The sequence below is a fragment of the Pyxicephalus adspersus genome, chromosome 2, assembly GCF_032062135.1.
Source record: "Pyxicephalus adspersus chromosome 2, UCB_Pads_2.0, whole genome shotgun sequence".
Lineage (NCBI taxonomy): Eukaryota > Metazoa > Chordata > Amphibia > Anura > Pyxicephalidae > Pyxicephalus > Pyxicephalus adspersus.
The window spans coordinates 34251796-34274688 of NC_092859.1; the positions used below are offsets into that span (position 1 = coordinate 34251796).

At 38.0% G+C, this 22893-nt stretch overlaps 1 protein-coding gene across 1 annotated transcript in view; it reads left to right on the top strand.

Moving 5' to 3' along the window:
* The window catches only part of CCND2 (cyclin D2), a 44452-nt gene extending 22522 nt beyond the window's left edge, over window positions 1-21930 (top strand). The window contains exon 5 of the mRNA XM_072400371.1: window positions 14060-21930. Within this exon, the coding sequence (XP_072256472.1) occupies window positions 14060-14215 (156 nt within the window). The 3' untranslated portion in view covers window positions 14216-21930. The remainder of the gene's footprint in view (window positions 1-14059) is intronic.
* The last annotated feature ends 963 nt before the right edge of the window (window positions 21931-22893 follow it).

Here is a 22893-nt window from a genome sequence, read left to right on the forward strand (position 1 = left end):
TCTTCACTAGGGCTCACTGTTATCTGCACCTCCCACTGGTTAAAATACAATTATCTTTCAAGCTCAGTTCTAGCCAAAATGTTGTTTTTTTTGCAGCCCAAAAGTTGCTTTGCCAGTATGCGCAATCGGCAATCTCCCCATGTAGCAATGTTGTTTGACCTCATTAGCTATACACTGGGTCAGGGTCATTGTGATGTCAGTGGCCACATCTGTGCCCGCATGCTGCTTTTAAAGCACCCTGGAGCCCTCAAAATTCAAGGTGCTCTTTAATGTGAATCTATCCAGTATTTTCACTGGCACTGTCGCTTAAAACTGCATGTTGCCTACTACAGTAGAACCTCGGTTATCCAGCACCCACCTCTAGTGCTGAATGGCTGAGAAAAGGGAAACCCTAATGACGGCTCAAGCGTCATTAGGGTTCCCCTTTCCTCAGCCAATCAGGGAGCAATCAGCGGAGCTCAGCTGACAGCTCCGATCTCCTGATTGCTCCCGCAGCCCTAGCAGAGCTGTGGTATGTGTTCTTGGATGCAGGAGCAATCAAGAAAGCGGAACTATCAGGTGCCGGTTATCTGAATTTTCCTGGATATCCAGGGTTCTACTGTATTAGTTAGTAAGGTTGCCTGTCTCAGTGATTGGCCAGAACTAGAGATGGTATTTGCTTTTCTGTGCTGGAGCTCTCTGTGCATGGCACACCTTTTCTTTCCTTGGCTGCAGATAAATTAATAAAGTCCCTCGGTTGGTAATAGGTTACATCAGCCTGACTGTAAAGCCATGGCACTGAAATGTTTCATTTAATTTTGGAATGCTATAGGAACTGGTCCGCTGATCACATGACACCCCCCTTCCCCCCCTTTCTTTTGCCCACTAACGACCCTTGAACAGTAACCTCCGATTCCCACAATGCAGTTTGTTTACAGTCTCTTCTAATTTTAGATGACCCTTTCTTACAGAATGGCAAACAGTTCTTTCAGAAAAGTTCAAATACATGAAATGTGCCATTAACTTGCAGGACAAGTGTTTCCTGTTAAAAAAAAAAAGAATCATTCTTTCGGTGACTTAGAAACTGTGTCAGGAATGTCAAAGGGAGGTTTTAACCAATTGTGAGACTGTTTTACTGTAAACCGAAGGTATTTTTGTACACCTACACTATTTCAGAACCCATTCTCATTATTCATTTTAGGGTTACTACAGAGAGCTACATGTATGAGGTCATGTATGGGGAACTTTAGCAAAATTTGTTTTAGAAACTATTGATTCAAAAAAAGTCTAACAAACTATCAAGGGCAAGATGATTCATTTTCTGGACATTCCCTGTAGATTAGTGTGCATCCTGTGAGAAAAACATGAAAAATGGACTTAGCATAAACATATGCTTTCCTATTTCATTGACAGTCTCATCCAGAGATAATGTTATGATCATATTGTGGTAAAAAGGGGTTTTCCACCTTTGGTCTATTTGATAAAAAATCTATTTACCAACCAGTGGAACTGCTACCTGTACCCTCACTGGATCATGTAAGCATGACTGTGTTTTCCATATTGGCCCCGTGTCTAGGTCACTTGGGTAAAGGAGAATGCGCCAAGCTTAAAACCAGTGATAATCTTTTCCTGTTTTATTTTCTTTTTCTGGTCACCCCTGGACATTTGTTTATATATTCAGCAAAAGAAAAGGTTGGGGGGGATTATAAGACTCGCTTTCAGCCATTTTGCTTGTTGGTTCTTATAGTAAAAATGTTTGCAGAATGTAAAGCAGGCCCCCATACCTTGCACAGTTCAGGGGCACTTTTTACTAAGTCTAATGCAATGAAAATATGGGCTGCCGTAGCTGATTTCCTTCTGAAAGTGCTGGTTGCCTGCCTGTCATCTTGAACCTCTGATTTCTTGCAGCAAGTAAAGTCAGTCCCACAATCTGGATTCTTGTTCTTTATAGCTTTCTTGGAAAGTAAGGAAGCCCAAATGTTGGACAAACATTATATGAGTTTTAAAGTTTTAAATAGCTGACTCCTGCTCCATTACAAGTAGTAAAACTAAAATAATGCTACATGATATAATGCTTGTTTAATCTAGGGGGAGTTAATAGAGAGCAATTTTCACCTTACTCATGGGTCCTGTTGAGGCCAGTGCTACATTTTTATTTTTTGCTCTTACTCCAAAATATAAACCCTTCACATTATCATGTTCAGTGCAGAACCAACATTGGCTGCTGGTCTTGCATTGTATATAATGACACCGACCAGAGGAAAGATGACCTGTTAAGAAAGGAACAGCAGCTTTGGGGGAGCTCAGATTACTGTATGTATATACTTGAGTATAAACTGAGGTTTTGTGATCTAAAAATGCCAATGGAAGAATAATCTTGGTTTGTACACTAGATGTCACTTTGTCCTCATGTAAAGTGTATAAAAAAATCTTGCCGTCTGGGAGATTATTAGATTTTATTACACATTTTACATAAGGACACAGCACTCTCTACTGGTGGCCAACAGAAATGCACAACAAAAAAAGCATCATAATCAACCCAAAAGCACAGATTATATTAAACCTGCAAAAAAGCGGACACTCCTCTTTCATTCAAATTTATTAATCTGATGTTTCCTCCAGGGGCCAGTTCAATCATTTGCATTTTACATGCATCATCACTAAATTCTTGTATAAAGTGGTAACTGCATCAAGTGGGAGGCACATAAAATGCAATGATGTGAATGGGCAGTCAAGATTGCATTTCCTAAACTTCTAAATACTAATGTAAAACTGGCTGTTCTTTAGGGAATTGTAGTTAATCAAGTAAAGCGTCTCAGATGAGAGTTTTGTGTGCCGGCATTACTTCCCAGAAAAATTAGCAGTAAGCAAATTACGTCTTCACAGCGGCAGAAATTGGCATAGAGAGAGAGTTCTGAAACAAACACAGCGAATAGATCCACATTAAACTTTATCTCGGCAGTCGAGAGCTGCGAGATGTTAAATTCTGATCATTCTTGGAACGGGCTGAATTTTTAATTGGCAAAATGTCTGTATTCCTTTTTTGAATACTGCGTCTGTCACAGGACTGTGAAGACAGTGCAGTTCATATGAGGTAAAATGCCTGTATTGGTATGACTGAGACTGGCAGCTAATGAAGGATTGCCGCTCCCCTGGCTTGTGTTTGGCAGCTCTTATGACTTTTAAAAAGTCCTTTAGTTTTCTCAAATGTTGTATGATATATAGGAGACCTTAGTAAATAGGTGGTCATTTTATACCGGCATATTACATGCAGGTGCCTGGATGGGGTTTTGGAGGGGTGCTAGAAAAAACTGGAAACTTTTTTGTCTGTTCCTTGTAGTAGACCCTCCTCTTCTGAGAGTTGCCCCATTCTGGAGGAGCATGGAGACCCAGTCTGCAAACTGTTTATTTCACCTGCAAAATCTTCCCACAGGACTGTATGTTGATTTAACATATGTTATACATATTATATACCTGTTACCTGTATAGCCTAATATATATAAATACTTCAAGCAGAAGAGAGGGCAATGCCAAGACGGTGAAAGGAATAAAAGAATATTAAAGAATATGTATACTTTAAATTAAAAAGCTGTCCTGCATTTTACAAACTAACCCACCCCTTCTCTCCGTTAGATCCAGGCCCTTAGTAGACTGATTTGTGACATTCCATGCCGCTCCTCTGCCCATGTCCGTGCAGTACAGCCACACTCACTCCTTTGGGCTGTGTCCTTACAAAGTAGAGAATGAGAATAGCCCATAAAGGTAAAAGTGGCTGTACTGAGCGGGCTCGGGCAATAGATAGGCGCAGGATGTAAAAAATTGACAGAGTCTGTGTCTGGATCTCAGCCAGTATTAAATTGGGAGGGTGGGTTAATTTGAGTCAGGGGGCAGAGGTTGGACTTCATCTAAAAGAATACATTTTATTTTGGATTTTCTGATAAATAATAAATGTATATTGTTTTGGAAAACAGCTATTTCTTTAACTCTTTCCTTTGTACATGCCCAGCCATTATGAGCTCAGCATATCATGTCCTCATATGGCAAAACCCTTCCTTTTGTTTGTGATGTCAATAAGGACAGCTTTATTTACAAAAAATAAATAAATAAAAGCAGCACCTGATCACTGTCTGAAATGCATGGTGCATTGTTTTTTTCCCCAGTTTTGAATTTTGACATTCTTGGTATTTTTACCTTAAATATATGTCAAACCTTCAGCTGTTTTTGTATCACTCTTGTATGTGAACAAGCTTTTTAACATCTGTCATTTACGAAACTTAAGTATGACCGCATGGGGGGTTCCCAACTCCTGAAAACTCTGGCCTTTCATGCAGGTTTTTTTTTTTCAAGAAATACAGCCACAGAGTGATCAGTGTGTGGGCCGTGTCTTCCTGTCAGTGACTCATTCAAAAATGGACAAGTTGAGGTTACAGTCAGCATTGGGCTGAACGATCGGCGGGCTAGGGGTTATCTGTTGACTTGCTGGTAAAAAGAGAAGATATGTGATCGAGGAATCAGCTGGCAGGCAAGGTTTTAGGCCTACCTCACCTATTTCTCTGAACCTTGCCAAGCCTGAGCCTATCAGGCTTCACTTGCAGAGCTGTATTTATGTTGCTCAGCAGGCTTTATTTTGTTGGAACACAACAGCATTCTGTATTACTGACTCATAGGATTCTTAAATAAAGTCAGCTGCAGATCTTTCAAGAGACTCCTTTCCGTTCTGCAAGAAATTAAAAAAGGAGCAGCCAGATTAACTGTGTCATTGCCTGGCCCTGATGTGGAATCTCTCCTAGTAGCCAAAAGAAAATAGGAAGTTCTTTAATAAGTAGCATCTCCCGTTGGCCTAGTTACAGTGTTTGGTCTTTGGGTGTTCTGGAAATGCAATGCTACAAAGCTGCAGGTCACTCCCTATACAGTATGTTCAGGGAATATACGGAGATTTGCAGGGCCCTGCAAGATTTCACTCAAATTCTGATCTCATTTTTACATTACTTTTTCCATTACACACAGGCTGGCATATTTAAAATGAAGCAATGATCATTCAAATATTTACATCTTAAAGATAAAAAAATGAGTTTCATGGTAAGCCCTCAGTGACCTTTGTAGCTGTAGGCACTGTGAATGAGTTAACCCTCAAATTTCACAACAAAATAAGTCATTTTCCCAACAGCTTCTCAGTGCTGGGCCTGACTAAACCATAGCACACATGCACAGATCATATGTATTTTTGCATGCGCTGGTATGCATTTTTACATTTTACTATAAAACAAGGATTTATGTCTTATCCAGTTGAAATCTGTATTTAGATTAAAGGCCATCTCTGGGAAAACACTAGGTGAATAAAAGAGGCATTTTCCAACTCATCCTCCCAATAATCTGTTAGAGGGGGGTTTATTTTAGGCTGGAGATCAGCTTTAGATATATCAGAAGGCTGGTGAGTCTCTGCTGAGAGGGAAGATTGAGCTGCTATACCACTGCTGATAAAGAAAAGTAGGATGAGTTGATCTGAAAGAATTTTAACTTCTGTGCTTTCTCTGTGACTTTTGAGAATTAATTTCTCTACAGTGCCTGCACTTACAGAGGTTAGTCTGTGTTAGTCTATATCCCTATAGCTGCTATTGGGCTTGCAGTGGAAGTTCCTGCTCCATAAGCTAATGTGTGGAAGAGGGAGGTACTCAGGGTTGGTGGAGGATGAAGGTTTTGGGTAGAAGGTCACCGATTTGGTGAGATTTCTTAGAGAAGAGTTGGGACAATAGCATTAAGTTTGAGGGCTCTCAAAAAGGTTTCCCTCCAACCTTATGCTTTGGAATTAGCAAAAATTGCCAAATCACAAGCGTATGAGGACTACCCTGTCTTTTGGCAGATAAAACAAGACTATATATGTATTTCATCTGTGTATTTGGCTGGAGTCACTCTTTAAAGTCCAGGCTCGATCTGTGTGTGCTCTTCTTCCTCGCTGGTGTCAGGTCGTATTTTGTATGCAAGGAAACAGCAGACAGAATAGCCCGGAGAGAGAGAAAGGGATAATGAGATAGTTTCCTAAGTTATTTTTGCCTGCTTTGGCAGCTGCTGCAAGTTCATTCAGCTTTTTGTTCCCCAGTGAGTGTTTTGCGTGTGTGGTTACAATGGGGTGATGCAGATACACTGCAGGCTGATGCTAGAGTTCCGTTGTCCCATTCATAAGTCTAGAGAAGGGCGCAGTGCTTGTGAGGGAGCCAACTAGCAGAGGAAGTAAAGGGCCCCATCTAATGAGCGTCAGTATACATACTTTTGTTTCCGCCCCATGATCTACTAGCGAGCTACAATCATCGGGTTTGATGCTTGTCCCTATGACAAGCACAGCAGATGCCTTCTCTCTTAATGGACAAAGAGCATTTATTGCCGGCTACAGAGATTTGTATCAAGATAAATTTAGTTTATTTTTAGCATAATTAGCTTTTTGGCAAGGGCTAAATACAGGGCCCCAGATGGCTCAGTTCAAGAAAGCGGAGTGCTGAATTCATCGACTCAAAAAAAAAAAATGCATTCATACTTACAGGCCCAAAAAGCCTGGCTTTTCATAAATACAAATATCTGTAACACATATACATATAAATAGGGCTCCCTGGAACTGGATCTTACTTAGGTTCTAAATATAAACACAGGGAGCACATTATTCACTCTCATACCATCCAAAAGCCCATAAAATGCAAATTATATATAAAATGCAGCCAAGACATATTCTCCCAACCTGGTACGGATGTAAGATAACAGCTGTTTTCTTTATACCTTTCAATAATGTACAATGAAAGTGAATGGGGCCTAAGAATATATAAAAGTACAAGACAGACCCGTGTTCTAGTAGAAGAAGATAGGAAAAAAAGATGTACATGTGAAAAATAGAGATGTAGTTGTGCCAAATATGCATCTCGCTCATTTATACTTAAACACCCTTGTCTGATATTATAACATTTAGCTATATTGACACAACAGGGCCATTGAGGTTCAGGATACCTAGATGTCTGTGTGTCGAGCAGAGGTTCGGCTCTTGTGTGCTGTTTCATTACTCTTTATAAAGTATAACTGCATTACAATAATAATTTAGAAATTCCAACATTTTTGTAGTGTTGAGCAGGAATAGTTAGGACAATTGTCAGGTGATTTCTTTTCACATTCTCAGACATGAGACGAAATCTTGCCAATTCAAGAACATTCCCTCTCTTACCCCCTGAACATGTTTCCTAATTGGAAAATTTTATATTGCCTTATTTGCTTGCTGTATCAATGACAAAAATTCCCCGATTTTACATTTTTGGGAAGATAAAAATATATTGCAGCAGCTCTCCAGCTGGGAGTTATTTTAGTGTGAGAAACATCCTTGTGAAAAGGGGTTTATGCTAAAGAAAGTGGTTTGGATATATTTGTATTGTTTTGTTTATTTGAGCTGGGAAACATGGACAATTTAATCTACTGACCGTAAAGTTGAACTCTGCAAGAGGACTTAAAAGACACAAAGTAACTGTTTAGTGTCTGCACGTGTCAGTGACAGATGGATCAGGTGACTGTAATGTCTGACCTGCCTTTGGGTTTTTTTTAGTTGGCAGCCTATTTTAAGTTTTACCAATTTTTACCTGACATGATCCTAGATGTTGTAAAGAAGGGCAATGTGCAGCCCCACCATCCCTTCCCCTCTTTTGATAGCAAGTTTAGTAGGCAAAATGCAATAAGTGTAAAATAACCAAAATAACATAAAATCAAAACATAAAAAAATGAAAGGACCCCAAGCATGAATCCATCAGTCTGCTGATTATCCATTCACTGTCTAGTCACTGAGTAGGGAGGGTCGAGACTTGTAGGGGTTTCTGAACTGCAGAAGAGAACAATCAGGCTCTCCTGCACTATGCAGGGATGTACTGCATGGCAGAGCTGTGCAAGTGTTAGAACTGGCAAAACTGAATTCAAACTTTTTGAAAGATAAAAGTTTTTTTATTTATGTCTTTATCCGTGTATTTAGTGGTTTACCTTTACCATTAGGTATATTCACAACCATGTGTTTTTGTATAGTTGAATATAAGCAAATGCCTGCTTTCACTGCAGTTGAAGAGCAGCTTATATAGCATTTAATTAATGGGCACCTTTAGTGCACAACATAAAGCAGCTTCTGATTTGGGTGCTATGGGTTGCCTCACAGATTTTTCTCAACTTATTTATGAATGAGGTCAAGTTTTGCAGCAGACATAAAGGTGGCCCTCTCTCTATGTGCATAAGACAGGCCCTCTTTTTTAGGCATTTTATGAGACCTGAGCCTTCCGCTGTAACATAAGGCTGTAAATGTCCCTACAAAATAATTAAATGTCCCCACAAAAGAACTAGGCTTGACTGATGTGAATGAATGAATTTGTTCAGTCTGTATAGTGGTGCTGACCTTAATAAACTTTAAAGAAAAAAAAAAGTGAATTGTGTTAACACGGCACTTCAGAGCCTCTGTGATACGGTGAAATAATGAAGCACTTAGCAGTAATTTGAGAATGTCAGGAGAAAGCAAATCACATTCCCAACTTCACAGGCCTTGCCGCATGCTTTCCTTGTGATCTTGGAAAAGGATATTGAAGGCTCATAGCATTTCCCATGCACTTTGTTTAACCCTCTTGCCGATCCCTGGGGAATGCCCAGAGCTGCACTCCTGCCTCCACTTGGCAGGTTAAACAGCGGCAACACTGGAGCACCACCCACTCTGCATCATCATTAGGCTTTTCTGGCATATTGTAAGGAAGGATGGATAAACTGCTTTCAAAAAGAAAAAAATGTTTTTGTGCCACCTTAGGCCCCGTGATTACAGGCCTTTTTCACTCATATACAAGTCAATGGAAATGCAACTCCCACTTAAAACAAATATGAAGGAGGTCAATTACAGGTCAGTTGCACCTGTCAATGAATTCTGAATGAACACAAAAGGGTCTCAAACTGCAGTCATAAACAGAAAAATGTATCAGAGCCACTTTTTTTGTTTTGAAAACAGTCTTAGAACCATTGTCAGATTTTTTTTTGCTGTGTTTCTGCTCAGGAGATAAAGGCCTGGATCAATGTGCTTTGGATTTATGTCAGTGGCATCTCTTTACCATGCTTCTGATATAATTTAGAGATTGCCAAAGGGGAACAGGCCTAGTTTGGAAACCACATCCAGTAATGCAATGAAAACAATTCCAAATTTGTGACTTTAAATGGTGAAATATATATTAAATATATGTCACCTTATTAAATAAACAATATTCATAAAAGTTAAAACAATAAAATTCCTTCAAACACATTTGGATGATTTAAGGGTTATCAATATGCTGTAGTCAGCGTTTGTCATCTCATGATATATGTGTTCCTCTACACGCGGAAACAGAGGAGGGAAATAATTCCATTAGGGAGACCTTTTCTGGCATCAACTAAGGGGGATTTTCTCTTTGCTTTAGAGAGTTTTCCTATCACTTCAATAAAGAATTAAAGGTACTTGGCGGAAACACGAACAGAATTTACTTTACCATTGTCCTAACTATAGTAAGTTGGGGGAACTCAGAACTGTCTGTTGTGGTTTTAATAAGTTCTTGGAACTTTTGGTGGAGCTCAAAACTTCTTCATATGTATGCATCTAGTGATGTTAAGAATTTGGGTAAAATATCTTGTATACCTAACAGAGTTAAGGAACTGAGTGTTCAAAATTTTACTATCTGCACAACATCTAGAATATCAGGTTTCAATGGACTGGCCATTTTATTAGTTCTATTATGAAAGAAGTTAGGTATATTGAAAGCCAAAACTATTTTTACCTTTGCATAGAGTAGAGTTTTATCTCATTTGGATAGTTTTTGTTTGCTTTTATTACAATACCAGAAAGTTAATGCCCCCAGTGGGGACACAAACAGTGGTAAACAGAGGTTTTAATATTTCCTAATTCTATCTAAAAGAAAAAAGTTTGTAGATATACTACAGGTCATCTCAAGTATGCATTTTTTGAGGAATCCCCCAATATAATTGTTTTTTAGTGGTACTACAAAAGTATCTTAGAAGCAAAGCAACTCTACCAAATATATGGGTGTTTTTTTTTGGAAAATTCCACCAAAACCACATAAGACGCGTCATCCGACAAGGAAATAAGTCAGCGGGGAAAGGCGTTTACAGTGTGAGCCACCGGCGGTGTATGTGCTACAATTCAGCTTGTGGACATGGCTGTTCACTCTGATTAACACGTGTGGTTAAAATAAACCTTTGGCACTACAAATGCACAGGGCAGTCTCAGGCCCCAACCGTTCAAACTAAAATACGATTCTGATGACAACCGTGTGCGCTTGGCAATTAAAAACTGGCAAAGATTTGCAGACTTTTAGATACAGCTCATGCTGATCATTTCCTGTCCTCCTAGAGGAAATTCCTGATGATACTGAGAAATATATTTTTTTTACCACAGAAAGAATGTGTCATACCATTTTATTTTGTATTAGGGAAAATCAGCAATCTGTATAACAAATATACATATATGGTTAATATAGTTTATTACTATTTATAAAGCAGTGGATGTGACATGTACCAAACTTTCTGCAATCCAAAATGATATATATATATATGTTTGCACAGGTGTATTGTACAAAGTGCAGGGGTCAGAAGTATGTAAGGTACATTTTGTAGGTATCAGGAGTAGTATATAATGTACATTGAGAGCAAAGGTCTGGAGTACAATGAGCAACATCCCTATGATTCTGTCTGTGACTGATGACATAATCCACATCAGATGAAGAAAACAAGAATTTCTGTGCCAGCTTTGTGCACAAGGTATAGTAGCAGGGGCTGCTGCTGTTTATTAGGTGGGCGTCTGCAGGCCAAGCAAAGTAGGTTGGCAGTAGGGAAGGGGGTCTGGCCCACAAGCCATATTGTGGACAACTCTGCTTCAAAGTGACCTTGCACTACAGGAGAACATAGGAAGTCTTAGTTTTAGTTTGTTTTAGTTGTGAGTTCATAAGAAGATTTATGTTAATCTTTAGCACATTTATTTACATTTATTGGCATGGGCAGCAGGGAAGCTTAGTTCTTGTAGTGTCTGTAAAATAAGGGTGTCTTTCCAGGGCACTGCAGCCTTTCTCAGACTGCTTGGTAATGAGTCTATCACTATTCAGATGATGAATTTGCTGTAAAAGCTTTTAAAAATTCATATTTTGGTAAAGAAAAAAGTCTTGGAAAACTCAGCCTTATGGGATTACAATACTTTGTCCTCTTCTCCTTCAAGAACTAAACTGAAAAGTGCCAAAAACAAAAAAAAAATACAGCGCAGTCGATTGGCCTGGAGGTATCCTCCATTGGGTCCCGCTCGGGCATGTGCAGAAGGAGTACCCAAGAGCCTACTGGGATGCGTGACATAGATATCCCAGTAGACTTTGTGCTCCATTCTCCATCGCCTAGGCCTAAAAAAAAAAAGGGTGCTGCACTGAAAAAACCTAAACTAACAGAATTTTTACTTAACATAAAAGGGTTGTCTACCCTTTTTATGTAAATTGAAATTTCTGAGTTTAGGTACGCTTTAAGAGGGCAACAGCATTGCCACCCTGTCACATGAGATTCCATTGGCTATTTCAGAGGCATAGTCCACCATTAGGAAGAAATTGCAGGTTTTCCTTGAGTTCATGTTGACAGGAAAATGAAAAAACTGCAGGAGATTAGCAAAGAAAAAAAAGGTAAACAAGTATTTTTTTTTTTACAAAGAATTAAATTATTTATTGTTATCAGTGGCTTAGCAAATTGTTGCAAATCTATGTTACAACATTTCACAGTATTTTCTCTCTTGCATTTGCCAATCAGTAAATGTTTTCTACCTGTTGCCCTTTAAATATTTAAGAAATACAAGACTGGGTTTTAGAGCTTTCTGTCCCCTTGGTTCCTAATCTTTGTTAAACTAGCAGTCTGGGGAGCAGTGCACACAGTACTGTTCCCACGCTAGTTCACAAGATCCATTCTAGTTTCAAATAATGCTGAAGAATCTGTGGAATTCCATTTATCTTGTACCATGAAAGTTGATGCAAAACGTGTCAGCTGCTTAACCCCTGGAGCACCCAGAATCCTCCAGGGATAGGAGCACAATGCATCAAGGATTCTGCTGACTGTTTAAGGGTTAAGTAGACAAGCAACCCCCAGGATGAGTGACAGCAATTTTTTAAAGTCAGAGGAAACTTTTAATGTTTTATCTCATTGTTCAGCAGACATACAAAAACATTTTCTTTAAAAAACAGACAATTGGCAGGTAGGTCTGCCGCCACAGACTGATATACACGTTAGGGGCATAGCAGAGTGGACAGAAGGCAGCAACATATAAATGTAGTTGTTCTGTAGGAAAGATGAGACTTTTCCTAGGAGGGGGTTTGCTTATGTGGCATTTTAATAGAATATCTAGTGTTTTGTCAGTCATACAACACTTAATCCTTTAGTGTGCGGATCAAGGATAACTGGATGCTGTTGGGATTAAGCTTCATTGTTGGCATTTCCTTCCTAAATAAGCTAATGTATCTTTAAGGAACTGCTTATTGATTTATGCTTTTGTGTGTTGGTGAATTCAGAACCTGTTATGGAAATCAGGACACATTTTTAATATATTCAGCTTAGACAAACAGCTGGAGTCAGCCAGTGTACCTTCCTCCAAAATAAGACAATATTTAAAAAATAATATATCTGGTTTCAATTTTGGGAGAAAAGTGGGAGTTCATGTACACTTAATAAGCACCTGAACTAGGAAACCCATTCATATAGAGACAGAATACAAAGCAAACCTCATCAATACTGCCTTGAAGTTACCGGAATCTGATCTCTTCCTCATTACTGACTTATTTGTTCTGAGCGGTTTCTGTATCCTGGTTCATCTTAATAGAGGGAAAGGCTTTGTATCTTTATGTCACAGCAGTCTTCCTCATGACAGCCAGTCTAATGGTTGGTGGAAGAGTATTCAAGAAGCAGGAGGAGAGGTGGAGGAAGCACAGATCCACCGAACAGATAAAAGAGAAGCAGGGAGATCCTTTCACTTCAAGCCCTCAGATAGAACTTCCTCCTCAGCAAGAACAGTCAACAGGAAAGTAGTGACATTACCAAATCTTACTCCACATCTGGAGATCACACAGCCGAAATACAGCTATAAGACTATCCAAGATATAAAGCAGAAATCTTTTTTTTTTTTTTTAATTAAGTCCACTTGAAGACGTTTTTCCCATTTTCATCATGAAAGAAATTACACATTTCATGTTCCCCATACCACCATACTTTCTGCATGGACAGTGGTGAATATTTCCTGCACTGACCAATTTTTTGCAGTTAAGAGGCTGCTGGTACACCTGTAGCTTTGGAGACATACCACAGCATACATTATCTATGTTACCCTAAAAGTAGGTAACAAGCTCTGCAAAAGCAAAACTTGTATTATTGTAAACCTACTAGTACCTAATTTTGACTGGATTTATCAAATACAGCAGTACTGGAACTATGCAGGACTGAGAACAGGTGTTATACTTGCAAATGTGTTGACAACAAGCATGTCTGTAAGAGGAGTGAGCAGATAAATGACCTCCCCAGTCTGCTGCTTTTCACAGTTCACCTAATAGGCTTCGGTTAGAAAGCGGAGATGCCAGAGGGACGTAGGTACCGAATATTCTGGACATGCCCAATCTTAGCTCCTTACTGGAAACTAATCAATATTCTGCTGGAGGCAATATATTTGGGATCCAGATAGCCATGGATGTTGTTACACATCTATTGGACCTGCCCATACAAAACCTTTCTAAACTTGGCCAAAAATTGGCTTCTCTTGTTTTGACTGCAGCTAAATGCCTCATATTGAGACATTGGAAATCGACTAACCCCCACACCCCCCAGAATTCTCAGATTTGTATGCTCGAATTAAGGATGTCCAGTTAATGGAACACCTCACAGCCAGGGTTCATGACCACGTTGCAAAAATTCACAACAATCTGGGAACCACGGGTCTCATGCGTATGCATTTTATTTGTGTATTTAGCTGTTTTACCTGTTTCAGTTTTATTTATTCTATTTTAACCTTTTTCTGTTTTTTTTCTTTTTTACCCCACAGGATTGCCTTAAAGCTTGTCAAGAACAGATTGAATCTGTGCTGGTCAGCAGCCTCAGACAAAACGGACAACATGCACAGCAAAGAAACACAACTAAAACCATGGACGAACTGGACCAGGCCAGCACCCCAACAGACGTGCGAGACATCAACCTGTGAGGACTCCCGCCAAGCGAAAGAGTCTTTCTTTGTTTTCTCCTTTGTTCTGTATTCGTAGAACAACCCGTTTATATCTGCTCCCACTTAGGAAAAAAATATTTAAAAACTATTTTAAATACAAAAAAAAAAGAAAAAAATGAATTGTTAAGTGTTTGGTGCCTGTCATGTCCATTTAGAAGGGAATCCCACAATTTATTTGATATTTGCTGTTATTATTATATTGTTTAAAATTAAGTGCTTATGTAAGCATAAAACTTAGCTATAAAATTGTAAGTCTGCATTTGTGGGATAAAACTTTAGATGTTTCTTTTTTTTTTTTTTCTTTTGTAGTCGCTTACACCTCTCCCGCTAGATGCCGCAGAGGGTGTGAGCGGGTATTTGTGGTTTGTTCTTCATGTGTAGATTGCAAGGCAAAAGACTATTGGATCCTAGAGGCCGAAAGTCAGAATGATCCCTTAAGAGATTGAAGCAGTTTTCTTACTTTTTGGGACATTGATATTAAATTGGGATCTGTTCTGTTTTTATTGTAATCTAATGAGAGGTGCTTTCTCAATCTCCTGTTTAGTTTTTGTTTACTTTTGCTATCTATGGTAGCTGCTACCGAAAAAAAGATGCTTTATTTTTGCAAGCCTAAGGCAGATGTTTTTTTTGGGTTTTTTTTTTTAACAATTGTTTTTCCCCTTTTGACTTTTTTTCCCTTCCTTAGAAAATAGGTAGACATAGAGAGGGTGTTTACAGCCTACTGTGGATCGCAAAATTGGTCAAGCCCAACTTCACTTTTGAGACTGTAACACAGGACAGTGAACTCAACCTAAAGTCCAGTTGGGCTTCAATTTGTCTACCTTTTAAGCTGTAGATTTTTTTTTATTGCCCTATTTTACAGTGTAAAATTGGTTTTTATAAGTACAGTTTAAAATGCCTTGTAAAGGCAAACAATATATGGTCCTAGCAAGCTGAAAGAAAAAGGTACACCTTGTCATTCTGAACACAGCTCCTTTTTACATTATGGGAGCCTCTAAAGGGATATCACAAATTTAAGTGGGCTTTTAGCTAAAAAAAAAACAATATTGTGAAAAGTCACCATGATGTAACAGGAGCTGGTTGGTCTGATGTCTTCTCAATAAGCTCTGAACTTCAGGCAGGGCTTTTTTTTTGCTAAATGCTATATCAGTGAAAACTGGTGAAAATAGACTATCATGAAAGAACCTGGATGTTCCAACAAACCTAGAACAGGTTTTTAAAATAATTTGCTGTTGGCAAAATTTTTCAATCCAGTACATGTTTGTGGGATCACCCAGGTTCTCCCATGTTAGTCTTTCTTCACTAGTCTTCATTGTATTACTATTATATAATATTAGGCTCATTGGACCTGATTTATTAAAGCTCTCCAAGACTGGAGAAGATACACTTTCATCAGTGAAGCTGGGTGATCCAGCAAACCTAAAATGGATCTGGTCCAGGATTGAAAACATTTGCTAACAATTAGCAAATTACTTTTATGAAACCATTCCAGGTTTGCTGGATCACCCATGTTAAATCACATGCCTTGGAGAGCTTTAATAAATCAGTCCCACTTTGTAAAGACATTGCCCTTTAAAAATATCCTCTTTTCCCACTTCCACTGTTGTATTCCATGGCTGGTCTGCAGTTAGCATTTTTGTAAACCATTTCATTCGAAAAAGCACTTTGAAAATAGTTCCCAAGGGATAAATGGGATGGTTTATGAAAATTTTTGCTGACCCCACCACATTGTATTCTGCCTCTGTGACCCCCACAACAGCCTGAAGGCATTTTGGTGTTGCTGGATTTTTCAACACCTGCAGTTGGATGACATTCCTTTAAGAACATTCCGGATGTATCAGAAACTAAAGTATTGTTTTCTTTTGTTCTTTCATGACCCTGAAGGATGTTAACCCCTTCGGTTAAACTTATTGCTAGAGCCGTAGGCCTTACAGGGTTCAATACATTTAATTATATCTTTTTTCAGATAACTATGATAAAATTGCTGGTGACAAAACGGTAAACATCCAGAAATTTTGTTTAGTGAAAAAAATTTGTGCCAGTGTACTTGAATTTGTTTTTTTTTCTTCTTATTCTTGTGGTTGCTACAGCAATTTGGCATCATTTTATTTTAATTTTATATATGTATTTTCTAATGCTGTTGCACAATTAATTGTATGATACAGTTGACATAGTTTTGTTTGCAATTTGAAACAAAAGACAAAAATTGATTGAAACACAATTTAAAATGGGGTTCACCATGTATCAGCTATAAAGGTTGATATGAGGAGAAAATATATATTTTTTGTTTATTTTTTTGTTTTGTTTTGCGCTGCTATGGAGCTAAAATTTGTTTCATTCTTATTCACATTAACAGTACTTAGCTGTATTGTTTCACTGAGTGTGCTGCTATTTTATAAACATTTTTATAATATATTATTTTACTGCTTAAAAAGTTTCCAATCCTGAAGTAAGTAGATGGTTAAGTGGACATAAGGATTTTTGATTACTGGAAATGCCCTTGTATAGTTTTTTTTAATTCCTTCTTTTAGAGTGTTAATGACCTTTTTTCTGATCATACCCTAAAAAAATGGTAGAGTTACCTCAGGTTCACTGGATTCAATATGGTTCCTACACCTTCAATACCTCACACTTTTACAGTTTTCTTCTGGGAGCTTATACCATGGTGCAGTGCAGCTGGAAACTGCATTTGTACTGGAGATCTTGCTACTCATTCCTTTTTCAGTTTTTATTAAGGCTTAGGCAGTCTTGTTTTCTGTCCTGCCACAATCATATAAAATGTTGATCTTCCCATCTATAGCTTTAAAGGAGTGTTTGACAAACATTTTTTAAGTTAAACGTTTCAAGGCAATTTTAAGTGTATTCTATATGTGAGCTGTCATTTTTAAACCTTAAAAGTTTACTTGTTATATTCCCACCGTGGATGCAGCCATATATTGAATATCTCTAGAGTGTTATTAAATCTCAGTAACTTTAATGAACCCTAGTTACATAGCTGAGTAATAATAGATGGCAAGATGGCAAGTCCGCTCTATCAGAAAAAAACAGGAATCTATCTTGTTATAGTCTTTGCTTAGTGTTCTGGCTTTTGTGAATACTGATGTGTTGTCTTCAAAATGACTTTGCCCTACTGTTGTTTGAGGAATGTGTATAATTTTAAAGGACCAAAAAAAAAAGACCCATCTAAAAATAGAAAAAACAAAGAAAGATGAGTTAGCCAAAAACTAAAGCATAGCATTGCAGGAAGAAATTATAGTGTGCAAAATTCATTAACTCCAAACAACCAGAGTTCTCTTGCTTTAGTTACATCTATAGAAAGAATTTATTGGACTAAATTTGGATGCTAGAGGTTAGTTTACATGGTTGTCTGAAGAGGCACAATTACTCGGTATATCGTAGCATGTTCGTTTAAGTAGTCCACTATTTTATATTAGTGCAAAAGTTATCTAGGTTTGCAGAATATCATCAGTGCAGAGAAAAGAAGCTTTATAATTATTTTTTGTTGTCTCCTTTCCCTTTTACCTGTTTAAAATACTACAATAGTAGGCATTTAAATGCTCAGATATTTTCATGTTTTTACCAAACACATTTTCATATTCTTAATAGGCTTTAAAGAAGGCCTTACCGACCTCTGTCAGGCACTATGGAGGGATTCATCCTCAAAGTTTACATCAGAGGCTTTTTTAGCCAGATTTCTAATCTGTAATAAAAACCATGGGCATTGGAAAAGGAGGTTAGCAGGAGCTGAGACCCCACTTGAATGACTCCAATGTTTCTAAAATTCAAGGATGAATTGTTCCAATTGTGTCTACAGCTAAACAGTTCAGAGCTGGTTTCAAGTTAATCTGATTTTTTTTTTTTTTTTAGAAATTTGTAAAAAATGTGTTCATTGCTCATCTACCAAAATCTACAGATATTGATGGAATGTTTGCATAATAGAGAACATTAAACAATTCAGATTCATAACATTTACCACAGGACACAATGAATACTTAGAAGCTAACAAACTGAGAGCAGCATAAGCTTTCCAGAATTGTTCATTCAATTTCTCTTTCTCACTGTTTTTTAGGGTCTGACTTTCCATAAAAATGGTCATTATCACCTTTAGAATAGAGAAAAAAAATGTTTCTATAATTAGACGTAGGAGTTAAGGGAATGACATACCATGTATTTAAAGCATGTGAAGAAACTCAAAATCTCACGCTATGAGGGTATATATGGCATTTTCACAAGCGCTTTGGTGGCATAATATCTGATTTTTTTTTTTTAATAATCAAGAATAAAAAAGTACAAAAGACTATTAATTTACATTTGTGCATTTCTGGATTGCAAGAACATTTAGTTATATACTCTTTTAATAGTATGTAGCTATCATACAGCTGCTAGACAACCCAGAATCCAGTCTTGCGATGTGAACGCTAAAGAAATGCTAGCATGATGGTTTAGGCACAAAAAGAGCCTGTAGTTGGTACAGACAAGGGTAAATCAATTTTGTCTGTCTCCCCCCCCCCTGCACCCTCCAGTCCCCAAGCACACAGAAAACTTGCTGAAATGTGTATAATGCACAGTCATAAAATTCATTCATTGTTAGAATATTATTATAGTGTACTGGGACCTAAAGGGTAATTTTTTAAAGTGACATGAAATGTGTAAGCTTTATGAATTTATGGTTATTCATGTGAAAGAGGTAATGTAGGTAGGTTTAGTTTGTTCTGTTGGACCGCACTTGTTACTTGTGGCAGCCAAGATTTAGTTCTAGTGGGTTAGTCCGTGGTACTATTTCCTTGTGACTGTATGAAAAGTTTGGCTGGTTTGGCACACATCACTTATCCAAAAGAAACACCTGTTGCTAATGGTGACCTGATTATTCAGATTGCTATCTGTTCTCCATAACACACTGGAACAATTCTTAAAAGAACCCCTATCAAGAGAAATATGTATGGGGCTGATGTTACTGACCTCTAAAATGTCTATTCTCTTGGCATACATTCTTATCCACATCAGTGTTCCCTGATTTAAGACAAATACAATAAAATGTTTTGACTTCACTTGCTGCATATCAATTTGGCATTAGTAGCTCAGAAACTACCAAAGCCAAAGTAACGTTTATAAAAATTGAGGCCAGAGGCAGAAAAGCCCCAGGATGACTGCCGGTTTAGTGTACCTTTACCAGCAGAATAACCTGCAGACCTGTAAACAATTAGGAAATGTTGAGTGTGTTGGAGATAGACATGGCCTGTTGGCTGAGCTCCAAGCTTTACTGATGGGCAGTAATGGTGGAATAGAAACAGCTGCAACATAGTTTAGAAAGTTACACGACAGATGCAAGAATTGGTGCAGTGTAAGTGTTACCCTTAAAAGTTAAAAAAAAAAAAAAATTCCATTAAGTGGGCCTTCTATTTCTTACAATGAGGTAGATAACACCTTCAGTTCAGTGGCCATTGTAAATATGTCTAAGGCTACGTACACATGTCTAATGGTTCTCGCCCGATAATCGGCTCAGGGCCGATATTGGGCGAGAATCTGGTGTGTGTACAGCGCCCATTGTCCGAACAACCATCCTGGCGGATCTATGGACGAGGAACGATTGTAATTCAAGGGAAGGGGGAGAGCACGCAGCAGGGTGCCACTCTGTCGTTTTCCCCCTCCCGTCTCCATAGAGCAGAACGGTGATGTACAGCACTTGTTCATACATCTCTCAGTCTTTTGTTATGGGAAAGGATCGTGAAAGATCCTTTCCCACGACAATAATTGCAGGTGTGTATGCGGCTTAAAGCTACGTACACACTTCAGATGATAGTCACCTGAGGTGAACGATCGTCCTGATCTTGGGCAAAAATCTGAATTGTACAGTGGTCCCTCGATGTGGTTGATGAACAACTTGTGGGAAATGACCGCTGGTTAATCCTATGGAGGAAAGCACCACAGGATGCCACTCACTCGTCCTGTCTTCTCTCTTCTTCATAGAACAGGAGTGCTGTGTGCACAACTCGTTCATTTATTTGTCACTGGAACTGATCATGAAAGATTATTTCCATCGACAATGTCCATCGGACATCTGTAGGTGGCTTAAGGCTTCTTAATAGCATTTAAAGCTTGCTTAGTAAAAGGCCACACTGGTTGCCTGCAAGCAAACCAACTGGTATCATTTTTTTTTTTGCCAAAGCCTCATCCCTAAATGGTGGTTGTGTCTGAGGGCTCCGATAAGATTTCTAGTGTGTACTGCTTCTTCAGAAGAAAAAAAACTTTTTTCCAGAAGGCATTTTGCATGAGAGTGGAAACAAAAATCAGATTTATTTGTAATGGAGGGATTTATGCATGTGTATTATTCTTCATAATGTATGACTTCCAATTGGAGTGACCTATGCACAGAAATGCTAAAGCTAATTCTGTGAAATTTATGCATATTGCTGCAATTAATAGATGAGAGGAAAAAAATTTAAATGATATTGAAAACCCTTATATAACGTCACAGTATTTATTGTTCATTGAACGGCAACAAAATGCCAAATTCCTTGCACTTTTGGGTAATGAAAGCTGGGGGGGACATCTAAATGCACAATGTGTTCCCATTCTGCTGTTTCCAAAGTTTAATATTTGTCAAGTAAATATTTTATCTGCGCCTGTTTTCCAAAGCACATTAAAAGACACCTATTGTCAATCGTAAGCTGTGTGAATGCAGTTTCTTTGGAGAAAAGTTTGATTACCACAAGCAGGGAATGGATGTTGTCCTACCTTTAAGCTAAAAAGGATGGAAGTTCCGGGGCCTAGCCTAAGGAATACTTTCACATTGCAAAAATATCCCTTTATTTGTGCTGTTCTGTAATATGTCAGCCTTTTTCATGTTCAGAAGGTAACGCCTATGTGACATGTTTGAGACATTTGGGCTTTAGGAAAATTACCATACAAAGTCAGTCTTCAGCTTCTAATGAGGCTCATTAAAGATTGCCCAACTTTAATGGGCAATATAAGCAGGAAATTAAGCTTTACCAATGTTTTCAAGAATAAGACCTACGAAAAATATTCGGGTCTGTGGTAGCACTTTTGTTTCCTTAATAATTAACCAGAATAACTTCTGGTTCAGCCAGTCAGAAGTGTTAAGTTGATGTAATAAAGCATGGAATGTTTGGGTAGTGCCAATAGTCCTTGTTTGTGTAAGTATTACATAGGCATCAATTAACAACCAAAATATTATAAAGAAGGTGATGCTGCTGGTCTTTTTTTTATTATTACTTGTCCTTGACTCCCCATTGGCCAGTGGATTTTTTGTTTTCCCACCATGTACCTCAATCACTCTGCACAGTTGTCTCAAATTTGTGTTTTCTTGCCTTAATCAAGTGTGATGCCATATAAAGTCAATGGTGTTCTCTCACAATGTACTTTTAAGATTCAAGAAATAAATAAAATGTGGACATTTACATGGTCAGGGAATTATAGAAAGTGTCAAAATAAATTAAAAATGTCATAAATGAACATTTTAGCATGTTTGTAAGATTTCATGTGGTGGCTACGTCTGATGCTACATGGAGTTCTTTACATACAGCAAAGGTCTTGTCTGTTCAGTGTTAAAGTTGTTGCTTTTGTATTATTAACATGTTAATTGACTAGTTTTCAGTGAAAGTGATGGATTCTTGAAATGTGTTTGGAGGGAAATACGTATGCTGTGTGGGTAATAAATTTCACCTTGACCTAAACTGACTCCTTTTTCTTTTATTCGAGTTCTGTTACTATAAAAGGGATCACTACTTAAGCAAATAAAAGAAATTATCTCAACAAGAGGGTTTTGGCAGCATGTAAGCAATCTTCTGATGGTTATCCCAAAAGAGAAGATAGATAAATACTTGTCTATTATATCACCTAACAGCTAAGGAATGTGTTAGGCGCTCTTGGAAATAAAGATGAATTTCCATGAAGGATAACAGTTCACAGTGGATGGTTAAATACAGAAACTTGTAGCAATCATCTCTTTAACTTTAGTTGAAGTTGAACCTTTTTTTTTAAAATTTTTTATTGTCTGGGTCCCCATTAGGAAGGTTATTCTCTAATTGCCTTGATGACCAATTTAATTAAGAATAAAAATAATGTGTAAATTCAAACTTTTCCATTGCAACCTTAACAGAAGTTGAGTATCTTCCAATTAGGAAATTATTTATTGGGTTCTCAAAACAACTTCGCCCTCCTCTTAGATTGTAAGCTCTTTTGGGCAGGGTCCTCCTTCGCCTGTGTCATTGTTTGTATTCGTCTGTCATTTGCAACCCCTGAGTTTTGTATTTTTTTACATTCAGAGGAAGACACAAGTAGTCAAAGCCTGATTAAGGTTCTAAGAGGACACTTGCTGCCACTGGCTTAACAGGAAATAAGGAAATACATCTCTTCAATGGGAAACCTAACAAACGTTCTAACCTTTCTTAACCAAAAAAATACTTTTATTTTTACCAGGGAATATTATAAGGGGCTAGAAAAGTATACAATACTGGGAATGTTTAGGTGAGCACAATAAAGGTAGAGCCCCCATCATATTGATAAAGGACATGGTAAGACCATTCTGTTCAGTACTGGGAAATCTAAGAAACAACAATAAAGTTTGATTGCAATATCTACAAAAGTTTGACTTTCAACACAAACCAACTTTGAAATATGCTGCTATTTTAAAACTA